Source organism: Filicampus tigris, chromosome 8 (genome assembly GCF_054856515.1).
Source record: "Filicampus tigris isolate MCC_2025a chromosome 8, RoL_Ftig_1.0, whole genome shotgun sequence".
Taxonomy (NCBI): domain Eukaryota; kingdom Metazoa; phylum Chordata; class Actinopteri; order Syngnathiformes; family Syngnathidae; genus Filicampus; species Filicampus tigris.
In genome coordinates, this window is record NC_141224.1 from 27,912,069 (window position 1) to 27,924,742 (window position 12,674).

At 44.6% G+C, this 12,674-nt stretch overlaps 1 protein-coding gene across 17 annotated transcripts in view; it reads right to left on the reverse strand.

Moving 5' to 3' along the window:
- ano10a (anoctamin 10a) overlaps nt 1–12,674 on the reverse strand; it is a 97,430-nt gene that overhangs the window by 31,083 nt on the left and 53,673 nt on the right. For all 17 annotated transcript variants that reach the window (XR_015087905.1, XR_015087902.1, XR_015087904.1 and 14 more), the window contains one exon: nt 10,040–10,168. Coding sequence is in view for 10 of the 17 variants with exons in the window: in XM_086038611.1 (XP_085894737.1) it covers nt 10,040–10,168 (129 nt within the window). In the remaining 7 variants the exon portion in view is untranslated. The remainder of the gene's footprint in view (nt 1–10,039; nt 10,169–12,674) is intronic.

A 12,674-nucleotide genomic window follows, 5' to 3' on the forward strand; every position in this document is an offset into this window, starting at 1 on the left:
CCTGCCGAATTCAACATTTTCCTCAATAAGGCCCTGATGCCACCGCCAGGGGCAACCTCTTTTATGTCGACGACATAATGATAAGGAGTCCCTCTTTGGGGACCACCTGGCAGAAGTCAACCACGTGCTTGGACAGCTGTCTGCAGCTGGCGCCAAACTGTCCTTCTGAAAGGACAGTGGTGCCGCACAAAGGTCAACTATGTGGGGCTCTTGGTTCAAACGGGATTGAACCACAATCCAGTCGCATTCAAGGCCTTCTTGAAATCAAAGGCCCCACCAATGTATCAAAACTTCGTAGCTTCCTTGGTGTGTGCAACTATTCCCACCAGTTCATTGAGCACTTTGCTGACATAGTACGCCTCCTTACTAACCTTCTCAAAAAGGACACGCCTTTCATCTGGGGCGTCGACCAAGAGGACGCTATGAACACACAGAAGTTATGCTCGGCCCCCTGCCTCGCATACCCTGACAGCGACAAAGAATTCTTCCTGGAAGTAAGCTTCTCGGACCATTGTTTGAGCGCAGGCTTATACCAAGAACACGACCAAGACAAGCGCGTCGTTGCGTACGTCAGCAAAACGCTCAACGGTCCCGAATTAAAGTACTCAGACTGTGAAAAAGCCTTGCTGTCCATGGTTTGGGCAGTCAAACATTTTTCAGACTACATTGGTTGTCAAAAGGTCACCATTGACACAAACCATCATCCGGTCACCTTTCTCAACAACCAACGCATTAGGAACGGAGTCGTGACAAACGCGCACATCGCCGGATGGCTCATGACGTTACAAAGCTACGACGTTCGGGTCCGCTATGCGAAAAACTCTAAGCTACCGTTAGGTTCTGATCTAGTGATCTGCCGAAACTGTTTGTCGACCGATACAACACTGCCGCCAAACATCGACGCCACACCAATGCCCAAGTTCACGCGCCACCGTTACTTCGATGAGTATGTCTGCCAAGATATGCACATGGCCTATGTGGATGGCTGCTCTTACCATCAGCAAGCCCAGCTGCAAGCTGGGGTGGGCATCGCTTGGGTTAATGCTCCATGCAAACCACTTCAATTTCAATTGGGCCCCTAGGACTCAAACTATGCCCGCCTCGCCTTCACCTGCCACTCGCCGACATGGTGCCGAAATGGGTTCCTCACATCAGCAAGGAACCCAGACAAACACTATGATCTCATTCTGACGTGCGACCACCTAGTCTCGGAAAATGACATGCACGTCTACTGGAAGAAAGTCCGGGGACACTCAAAAGTCCCGGGACAGGGCAAATACTTCAACAATATAACTGACACATTGGCCAAACAAGGGGCCCTAAACAGTACCCCATGGCATTTTGACCTTTTGTGGCTAGCCACCCAACCCACCCTGGAAGTCCAGGTTCTCACTCGACATTGCGGCGCATCTGCCGCTGTCGCACAAAATAGTGATGATGATTTGTCTAACCAATCCATCGCCTGTATTCCAACAGTTCAAACGTGTGACCTGATTGCCCTACAGTCCAATGACTGTACGCTGCGTAAAATTGTCATCTACCTTGCCGACCCTGTCGCCAACCCCGTCTCAGCAGACGATCTGACTGCTGACAGTGACTTAAAATGTCTTTTTGCTCACATTTACAGGCCGCGTCGCGTAAAAGGCCTTCTCATTCATGACTCCGGGGACCACGCTTGCCTTCGTTTCGTGGTCCCGCGGAGCCAAAAGCTGGTCTTGATAAGAGTATGCCCACAACCCCGCGGAGTCAGAGCCACGGTCACAGCACTACAACAAGTGGCATACTGGCCCCGCATGCACAATGATGTAGCAGCATACATCAAAGGATGCCTGGAATGCTGGCAGTTTCAACCGTCAAACCCAAACCACAGAGCACCACTCCAACAAAGGGGGGTCACATTCCCTTGGTCTGACCTCCAGATTGATTGGGTGGGGCCACTAACCAGGTCACTGCGAGGTAACAAATACACACAGTGGTCACAGTGGTCTGCACATTTACAAAGTGGGTAGAATTCCTACCCGCTCCCAATGACACTGCCCAGACCACCGCATGCCTGCTGATGAATCATGTGTTCTCCCGATACGGACTTCCCTCGTGGGTCAACTCGGACAGGGGGACCCATTTCACAGCCGAGGTGATGCAACAGCTCTGGCAACTCCTCGGTATCAAAGCCCAGCGGCACATTAGCCACCACACACTCTCATCAGGACAGGCGGAACGAGCTAATCGCAGAGTAGTAAGCCTGTTAAAGAAATTTGTGACCACCAATCACCGGGACTGGGACGCCAAACTCCCACTAGCTCTCATGGCGATCCGTGCCACACCACGAGTCCGCGGGAGTGTCCCCTTTTCAAATGATGACAGGACGGCGAATGACCCTTCCTCTGTACCTGCTGTACCAGCCGGGTGAGGCAAACCTAGCCACCGCCTGCACAACCTCCCAATAGGTGGACAACTTGCAGGCCCACCTTAGAACCACGTTCGAGTTCGCCCAGCAACGGAAAAGTGCAGAGGGCCAAAAGACACACTACGACCGGAAAACCTCACAAACTGAGTTCCAAGTTGGTGATCGGGTGTGGTACTACTTGTTCGCGCAACCCAGTGCTAACACTCCGCGTGCCCACAAGGGGTTCACCCGCAAGTTCCTGCCTCGCTGGGCCGGACCATATGAAATCGTCAACAAACTGTCACCGGTCGCCAACCAGATAAAAATGAATCAAGGGCGCAAAGGCGCCACCCTAAAATGGGTCCTCCTCTTAGCACTCCACCTTGGGTCAGGGTATCCCGTCGAGCCGACCAGATGAATCAGGTTTTTCCAGCACTGGCGATCTTGTGCAAGCTGCTTTACATACTCCACAGTGACTCCATGTTGTTGGAGGTCGCCCGCAGCAACGTCAAGTCATTGGGTGCGGGGCTTCCCTCGCGGTCGTTTCCAGCCTGCGGCCTTTGGATCAAACTGGAGAATGACTCGTGTCGGATGTTCTAGGGGCAGACGAAAGACATGGCCGAGCCAGCGAGTGCGGCGTTGTGCAACCAAGGAAGATGCTCGGAGCTGGGCTGTATGGGCTCTAAGCACTTCATTAGAGACTCGTTGGGGCCACCTGATGTTCTCGATGGTTCTAAGAGCCCTGCTATCAAAGCCAACGATTCTTGAAGCCAGAGTGTCATTCATGGGCCATGTTTCTGAACCATAAAGCAGGACGGAGAGTACGGCTGAGCTTGAGTTGTAAATCCGTAGCTTTGTCTTGCGTGAGATGGTCTGGTGGTTTCCAGAGAGACAGAGCAGATGCTGCCAGGGCTCATCTGAGATCAATCTCTGGTTTTAGGTCCCCGTTGTCAATCACCACAGACCCCAGGTACACAAAGTTCTTGACAGGCTCCACAGTGTCGCTACCAATTTGAATGGGAGGAGGGTCTGGTCCATCTCCAATGTACATGGACTTGGTTTTAGTCCAGCTCTCGCTGTAAATGCCCAGAGCGTCTCTCAGCTGACGGTAGGTTATGCTGAACAGGATGGTGTCGTCAGCGTACTCAAGATCAGTCAGATGGTAGTTGCCAAGGGACACTGCAGGGACGCGCTAACAGACCCTGAACATCAGATGGTCAATGATGCAGTTAAAAAGGTCAGGAGCAGCCACGCAACCCTGACGGGTTCCACTGGAGATGGCAAACCAGTTGGACTGTGTTATTAATACGGATACAGCTCTCTGCGTTGCTGTAGAGCAGCTTGAAATGGGTCCACCGAAATCAAATCAAGCGTCATCACGGTCTCGAGTATTCCGGTCATGGACCACACGATCACCGAAGTCATAGTTCAGGCGATGTCAACGAAGGGGGGTGCACCTCAAACACCGACCCTATGATGACTCCTGACTCAACGACTGGCAGACTAGCCCACCAGAAAGACATGGATGACGATCCACTGTAGCCGACGGCGCAAAGGGGGATTACTCCCACAACAGCCTCTGGCCAATAACTAACTATCTGATCTCGGTAGTGTGACGACGTAGGGTTGACCAACCTGCACGCCTTCCGTCTCGTTACTCTGAAATAATGCTGCTGATGAGCCTGGTGTTGTGCATGACCACCGTAGTGGACCAACCAGAAATGTTTGAGCCTAGAGCCGCCATGGGAATCGCACTGAGAACCAGGCCTGATCATGGCAAATTGACAAACATACACCCAACGAGCGTTTGTTCGATTTGAACCACGAGTGGTGTACGAGAAACACATTCCCCGGACTTCCGTCACCAAATGAGCTGGAGCGACGTGGTCCTGAAATGACATCACCCACGGCACTCTCGACACAACTCACATGCTGCAACCACTGAAAACTTTGTAGTGACCCAATCCGACCTTAGTGGGGTCCTCCTTTACCGAGGACGATTCGTAGGGGGACTACCCCTTTGCTACCGCACCAATCGGAAGCCTATTTGGCATAGGAACCTCAACCAGTAACGCTGTTAGCTTAAACACCGTCACGAAACAAATAAGGGAACTGCAAGGAGAGGTACCGATGCGATTTGACCAAACAGGCTACTAGTCTATAGTTGTTAGGCGAAATACTTAAAGATACTACTCTAGTACTCAATACTAACAGCAAAATGCTAAACCGATTATGCTAACACCCAAAATGTCGCCATGCTGATGATTGACATGCTGCATGAAACCGGTTTGTCCCTGGACAGCTTAGCAATGGGAAGGAGCCCCCTTTACTTGATACCCCTTAGCTTAGTCCAGGACATTCTCTCTAAGGCCCTGTCTGGCCCTCTCAGCCCCATACAGGCACCTGAACCCTCGTTGACCCAGTCTTGATTCACAGTAGACACTGCCTTAAATCGGCGTAGCTAGCCTCAGTACTGCATGACCTTCGGGATAGCTTAGCTGTTTGATAGGAGAACCCAAAAACTTAGTGCCCTTTTCGAACGGTGCAGTGGCCGCCCTAAAACATTCCACCGGAATAGTCCGCCCCAACCTGGGGGCGAACCAGGTCGCCCTGAGGAGATTCTCCTCGATCTCCACAGCCTTGCTTCGCCTCCAGCATTACCTTGAAATAACGTTGTAGCTACGGGTCGCTTCTTTTACATGTTTCTTTGAGAAAGGTCTCTTCTTTCCCTCTCCTTAGCATGCTTTTCCGTGTGCCACATATAGCCTTAGATTACCGCCTTAGCGGTAGAATACCCCACATATTGTAGATGAGTTTACTTGCATGCGTTACTTCGGGCTCACGCCCCTCACCAGTTTAGATGGCCCCATCGCCCAACTACCACACTAGAACCTCCTTTACACACACATAGACTCAAGTCTCCAAAGGCTACCCCGCCACCTGGAAGACACATTTCAGCAACCACACTGCATCTTGGTAGAGCACCAGCCACCCCTAGTGGCGAGTGTGAAGATGGACTAATCCGCATCTGCAACTGAAAACAGCGGCAGTTGTTGTTGTGTTCGATTTCTGACCACTTGTGCAAGAAAAAAACCCCACAACAACTATTATGCGTTCCATCATCCCAGAATGTGACCGATCAGGGGTGGCAGCCAGCTTCATTAACATGCACACGCCTCTATAAAAGGCAGAATTTCTCTCTCTCTCTCCTGGAAAAACTTTTTGGAAACTCGCTCTCTTGAACTTCACTCTTTTTTGAAACTCTTGTGAACTTTCTAAACCTTTTTTAGCGTGGCTTACTAACTCTCCTCTGTCACCAGCCACCCTCTGATCCGTCCCGGGTCAGAACATTTGCTTCGTTTTGTTAATTTTTGAGTCGCCCGTCGACCAACCACGGCACACGTGGGGACTTTCAAAATTTTGTTTGGTCCGATCCGATGGTTGTAGCCTCCACCTAGCAAGCCCAGCGCGGCGCATCCCCCAGAAGGTGCGCCACTTCCCTCAAAACGGGAATCACAGCGTGCGTCTGGCGGAAAGCCAGAGCGCTCTCACGACCAGCGTCTGTGCGCCCGGAACGGGTATTACCACCTGGTACGAACCACATCGTGTGCTGAGCCCAGAACCTCTGTGGCCGTTGCAACCAATTTCCCTTGGTTGAACCTTTTTTTTCTTTCCTTTTTTTTCTCTCCATTTTTGGACTCGACTTTTTCTTCTTCTTCTTGCTCCCCTGTGACGTCACTCTCCACGGCGAGGCTTCCTCCCTCTCCCCGTGTGAGTGACGACAACCAACACATGTAAGTGCAGTTTGCAATTCCTACAAGGTATACAATTGGTGCATAATTAAATTGGGAATCAGCAGAGCTTGGCATAAGTCAGCTAACCTTAACCTGGTATGCTAGCTCACCGCTCATTACACACGCACTCATGCGCACCCGCACGCACGCAGAACACCCACACACACATTGTTGATTACCTGATCTGGTAAATCAAACTTGCATATCTTTAATGTAGCACCTTCATATATCAAGACTGAATTACGAGGACTTTTTCGTCCGTTTTGTCCAAAGAATCAACCAAAACGGGTGTGGTGCCCCCTAGCGGCGATCGAGAGTTAGTGCAAGCATTAACCCAAACGCCGTCCATTTATTTAATTAATATTTAATAATAAACAATTGCGACACCTGACAAACAGATGTGAACGCAACACCCGCTTTGTGGGATACGTGCTTTAAGATGTGCATGTCTTAAGACAAAGGAAATATGTCTTACGATGTTGTAAGACAATCAATGTCTTTAGACAAAAATCTGTTTGGGGGCAGCCAATGTGCTGCTCTGTCCTGTCTTCAGAAAAGGGTGGCGTCTTCAAATGTTTGCCTTAAGACATCTTGATGTATTAAACTGTGTTGAGATTTTGTTAATTGTGGTTAGGGCTGGGCGGCATGGTGGTCGACTGGTTAGCACGTCCGCCTCACAGTTCAGAGGTCGTGGGTTCGATCCCGGCTCTGGCCTCCCAGTGTGGAGTTTGCATGTTCTCCCAGTGCCTGCGTGGGTTTTCTCCAGATACCCCGGTTTCCTCCCACATTCCAAAAACATGCATGGTAAGTTGATTGGACTCTCTAAATTGCCCCTAGGTGTGATTGTGAGCGTGGATGTTTGTCTCTGTGTGCCCTGCGATTGACTGGCAACCAATTGAGGGTGTCCCCCGCCTACTGCCCGAAGACAGCTGGGATAGGCTCCAGCACGCCCCGCGACCCTTGTGAAGATAAGCGGTATCGATAATGGATGGATGGATGGATGGATAGATGGATGCTAGGGCTGCTCGATTATGAAAAAATTATTAATCACAATTATTTTGCTAATAATTGAAATCACGATTATTCAAACGATCATTTATTTTTTTCCTACAAAATAAGAACAGGTTTAAACATGTAAAAAATATTAAGACAAAATTCTTTGAAACACTATGATAATTTAAGTTTCATTGTATAAACAAACAGTGCATTGGAGTTAACTTGCTATGCACTTATAAATTCCAAAGTAGTAAACTGCTTGGAGTAAATGGCCAATTTTGACAGAATAACAGACATGCTATTCATTTATGCATTTAGACCTGTGTCTGAAGTGTTTTTTTTGTTTTGTTTTTAAAGTAATATTTACATATAGTAAACAAAGTTAAAGTAATTTGCTTCTGATAAATTATAAATGTAATATGCTCATTGGGTCAAACTAATTTAAATGTTGACTGTTACTAATAATCCATACAATACTTCTAAATTACAGTAGGCCATATATAAACTATATTACAATATAATGACAAAATATAATACATTACAATATAATGTTTGCAAATTGCATTTGAGGCAATTTGAAACAAAAAATAATCTCCAAAATTTGACTTCATATTATAAACTACACAAGAAATTAACTTAAGTCACAGTAATAATGTTTAGCATGGTTTCTATTGTTGTGCTAGTAAAAGTAGTTTATATTTGCATAAAATATGTTATTTAAAATAAATCCCACATGCTGATGGCCAAGTGGAGTCTGTGCCCTAAACATTTGGAAGCCTTGTCCGGGCAATACATTGTTATCTTTTTGTGTCGCTCCGATATTGATGGGTAAGGGGTTGCTGCGTACAGTGTTTCAATGACTGAGAATTGCGTTGGGAACGACGCCATAATCTGATTAGGTGTTTTCTTGCTTTGCTTTATCATAACATCATTGTAAACCAAACTATGGTTGAATAGATTTGTCGTCTTGCCGGTGGGTGCAGAGACAACTTGCACTTTATACATCTTTGCCCGCCGTCTTCCACGGCAAACCCAAAATGTAAGCTATCTTGCTAGCTAGCTGGCTGGGAGAGGGCGGCGCGCCAGAGTAATGTGTGCGCATGCCTCAAAACAACTCAAAATTAGTATTAATAATCATTTTTTTACGATTATGGCAATTTTGTAATCGTGGAGTGTAATAATTGAAATCGTAATTGAATTTCGATTAATTGCACAGCCCTAATTGTGGTTATCAAGACATCTTAAGACATCCTGAGACACTTTGATGGCTGGCTAAGTTGTTCTGACTTTCAAACCACCGCTCGTCCACTAAGCCTCATCTTTCCTATTTTCTGTGATCAGCTTCATAATCAAGGATGATGACATCTTTGGCTTCCGTTTTGCTCCAAATGTACTCTGCTCGGGTGTCAGCCATCTGTAAATCTCCATTCTACAGTATAGCTTGCATAGTACAGCTGCCTGACTGATTCAAAGTTTGGAGATAACCATTATGCTATTTAGGGGGCAACCTTGGTTGAACATGTCCCTATGATCAAATTATTATTCTTTATTAAGTGTACCATCCTTTTTGTCCAGTCCTATTTCATGAGTTTGTTTTTAAAACCAATTCTGTTGAGCCACAATTCAAATGCAACATCTGATTTTCATTGATTAATTTTCATAAAATGTTTTATCCATGAATACCTTTGTCAGACTCGTTAATTCTGTGGGTTTTTCTTTCATCAACCCATCAAGGCCTAAAGCGGCTCGACATCTCCGAACCTATAGGTGACTATACAATCACCCTCTTAAACCTGAGCTTCTCCCAGAAATTCAACACCTACAAAATAATTCATATCTTAACCTCTGTCGCAGATAGAAACATAATTCCAAAAGAATTTGAGAGCTTGGAGATGTTGCTTTCAATCAAATATGTAAAAATAAAAAGTGTCAGTGCAGGAGAAGCACTATTTTTAATCTTAAAAAAATACAGAGTGGTAAATACCATTGTCTCTTTTGTTACAAAGATGTCAATATCGTCGTTGCCTACAAACATATCTTAACCATATATCACGTTCGACTGGTTCCACTGGTCCAAAATCCAGCTCAACCTCCGTGTTTTTACTGCTGTCACTTATTTCAGAGCTCCCGTGATCAACTACAGTCCGCCATTACTGCCGAAAATATTTCAGCAACATCCTCCGAGTGGTCACAACACTGTCACGTGTATATTGCGATGCATTTAATTGGCTAAGAGACCGAGAATTGGATTAAAAAAAGAAAATGACGTAAACGCTCTCCCAGCTTTAAGGGTAGAAAGATGCAACAGCAGTCCTGGCTTTAGTGCTAGAAATGCAGTTATGCTTTCTTGGCCATAATGGGTTAACAGAGGAGTACCAACAATTGTGTCCATGGAGAAATGCTTGAAAATGAAGGGAGTAGATTTTGGGAACAATAATACAATTTTGGGAAAAACTGCATGAGAGGGAGGGAGAGAGAGGGGGGAGATAGAGAGAGGAGAAGAGAGTGGGACGAGAGAGAGCGAGAGAGAGCGAGAGAGAGAGAGAGAGAGAGAGAGAGAGAGAGAGAGAGAGAGAATTTAGGTCTAAGCGTAGTGCTTCTGGCAGTGTTTTATGTCCGATTTTCATGTACAGCACTATTTCAGCAACAGTTGATTTTTTTAAGTGTCTAAAAATAAAGTTAAAGCAAGGTGAGGAGTGTTTACCACACTACTGCAAAAAGTGCATAGTGTTGATGATTTTATATAGGAGTAAGTATTGAAAAAAATATTTCATTCTCTTTTAGAGCTACCGCGATAACAGCATGAAAGGCAGACATTCACATGCACACGCACACACCCCACTACAGTGGTCTTGCCTATTACCTCAATAGCCACTGTCCACAGCATGAGATGAATCTCGGAGTCAGGGAAGTAAGCTCTGACTTGAGTAGACATGCCAATAAGTGTACAGTTGGTCACAATTGCAATGACACTCATGGCTTCAAATGCAAGCTAAACACAAAGGGAAAGAGCAAAAATCAACAAACAGTTAATTGTATTTGTAATGATTTGTGTTTTGGGGTTATCAGTGACTCTTTGACTTGTTGCAACAACCAGATTAATACATTTTCCTTTCATAGCCACACTGTCTTTTGACACCTTATTTCGCTTTTCCCGTTTACAGAGTAATGCAGTTTGGTAAACTATTTGAAAGCATTATCACATTTTCCTTCCTTCGGTGTACAACAAATGTAATCAAAAATATTTTAAATCCCATTCTAAATTATGCTTTCAACCTCCTAAGGCCCAAGCTGTTTTATTACATGCATTTTTTATTCCCCTTTTCTATTTGGGCTTATTGGAACCTAATTACTGTATTTTCCGGTCTATAAATCGATCCGGCGTACAAGTCGCACCAGCCATAAAATGCATAATAAAGGAGAAAAAAACATATATAAGTCGCACTGGAGTATAAGTCGCATTTTTGGAGGAAATGTATTTGATAAAATCCAACACCAAGAACAGACATGTTATTTAAAATTTAAATGACGAACAATTTGAAATAAAAATACAATAGATACAACAACAGGTATGCTTACGTTACATTACACAACGCCCCCCTCCACTCCCCGGAAGCCAAGTTGTCTCCGTCGCGTAACGCTACTAAACGTGTCCATATAATTCAAAATAATAAAATTGTACACACGTAGAGAAAAAAAGTTACGGTAATGTTGCAGACTTAGGACTGTATGTGAATTTGGGGGATTCACCGGATTCACCAAGTATTTCCATGTTTTTTTTTTAAGAATTTCATTGGCCGTTGAATGCGTCAATCACCAGCTTAGCAAGTTTGGTTGTAACTGCAAACACAATTGACGAATCGTCCATATGCAGGGGTAGAACTATTTTCGCATGTAATTTGTTCATTGGCTGTTGTTGACTTCCTGACACAGGATACATTTGTTTATTGGATCAAGTAAGCAATCAATCAAACAAAAGGTCCAGCCTATCTTTTGAATTCTCGTGTTGCTAAAGCCATCGAAGGATTTGCATCTCAGGCTTGTTGTGGGCTAACTATATTACTGGAATACTTTTACTGGACCCTTGTCGACATAATATGATCATTGATGATGGATTATGAAATTGTGTCGGACATTTATGAGGCTGAAATGGTGAGTTCCTTATTTTTTGTGTGTTAGCGATTGTTTGACTTAAATGCTCGCCGAGCCTGCAGATATTTGTATCTTGTAATGTTTGGTGTCATTCAAATCTGCGGAAAGTCAGTTTTCTAACCATATATAACATGCCCAGGAATGCTTTGAAGTTGTATATAGCGAATTTCCCGCAGACATGACATGAAAACCCACCCGTGGGCCGATGGAACTGCAATAATGAGTATACATACAATGATATACAGGTAATAATGTGTTAATAATTTCACACATAAGTCGCTGCAGAGTATAAGTCGCACCCCCGGCCAAACTATGAAAAAAATGCGACTTCTAGTCCGGAAAATACGGTAGAAGAAAAAATAAGCATCGTCTTTTAGTTTTTTTTTATTGTATTGTATTGTATTATTATATATATCATATTGTATTTTGATTGTAATATGTAATACTCTTCAGAGACCACGAGATGGCAGTGTAAGTGCCAACATACATGTCCAAAACACCCACATTTCCACAGTGCACACGCTTGTGGACACAAGAGCTAGAAAGTGCTGTCAACTTATGTGGCCACTAAGCCTTAGGAGGTTAAAAAATTTAAAAAACACTTCCACATTTCAAGTGAATTCTAATTTTGCTGTAGACACTTGGGATAAATACACTTAGGCCAAGCGTACGGCTTTCCAATAAAAAAGTATAACATCACAGTGTACATTTTGATGACGTGAGATTTGCTACCAGTTAGCACTTAGGTGGTGATTTTTAAGATAAAAATAAATAAATAAATAAACATCAGGATTTTTTTTCCATTCATGATTGTTCTGCCAGGATTGTTTATGCACCTTGGCAGTGGTTGATTTGTCATGTGTTGTTGTTGGTGTCAGTTATATAAGATAAGGCATTTATGCCGTTGCCTCTTTGAAAATTATAGGTCAGACCTTTGTTAATTTGGCTCTTTGGAAGTAGCAAGCATATTAGGCTGAGGCACAACAGAATCAGCAAGTAGCCTACGAAATGTAAAACACACTATATTCACCACACAGGGCATTATGCCCAATTGGGTTGGATTTAAAAAAAAAAAAAAAAAAAAAAAAAGGTTATTCTATTAACTTCGCTTGAAAAAACACCAAATGTGTCTATATGAGCAAAGAAAACGGAATTCACCTGCAGTGTAAACATAGCCTTAATGACTGCTTCTTGCTGCTGCGTGCTTTCATGTTTTTATTGGTTTATGTTGTCCCTTCAGATCCTTGTGATTGTGAATATGAGAATCTCTCTATGTTAATGTGATATATGCAGATTTTTTTTTTTAGATTTGGCAATGTTTGTGAGTAAAATATGAACCGTAGAAA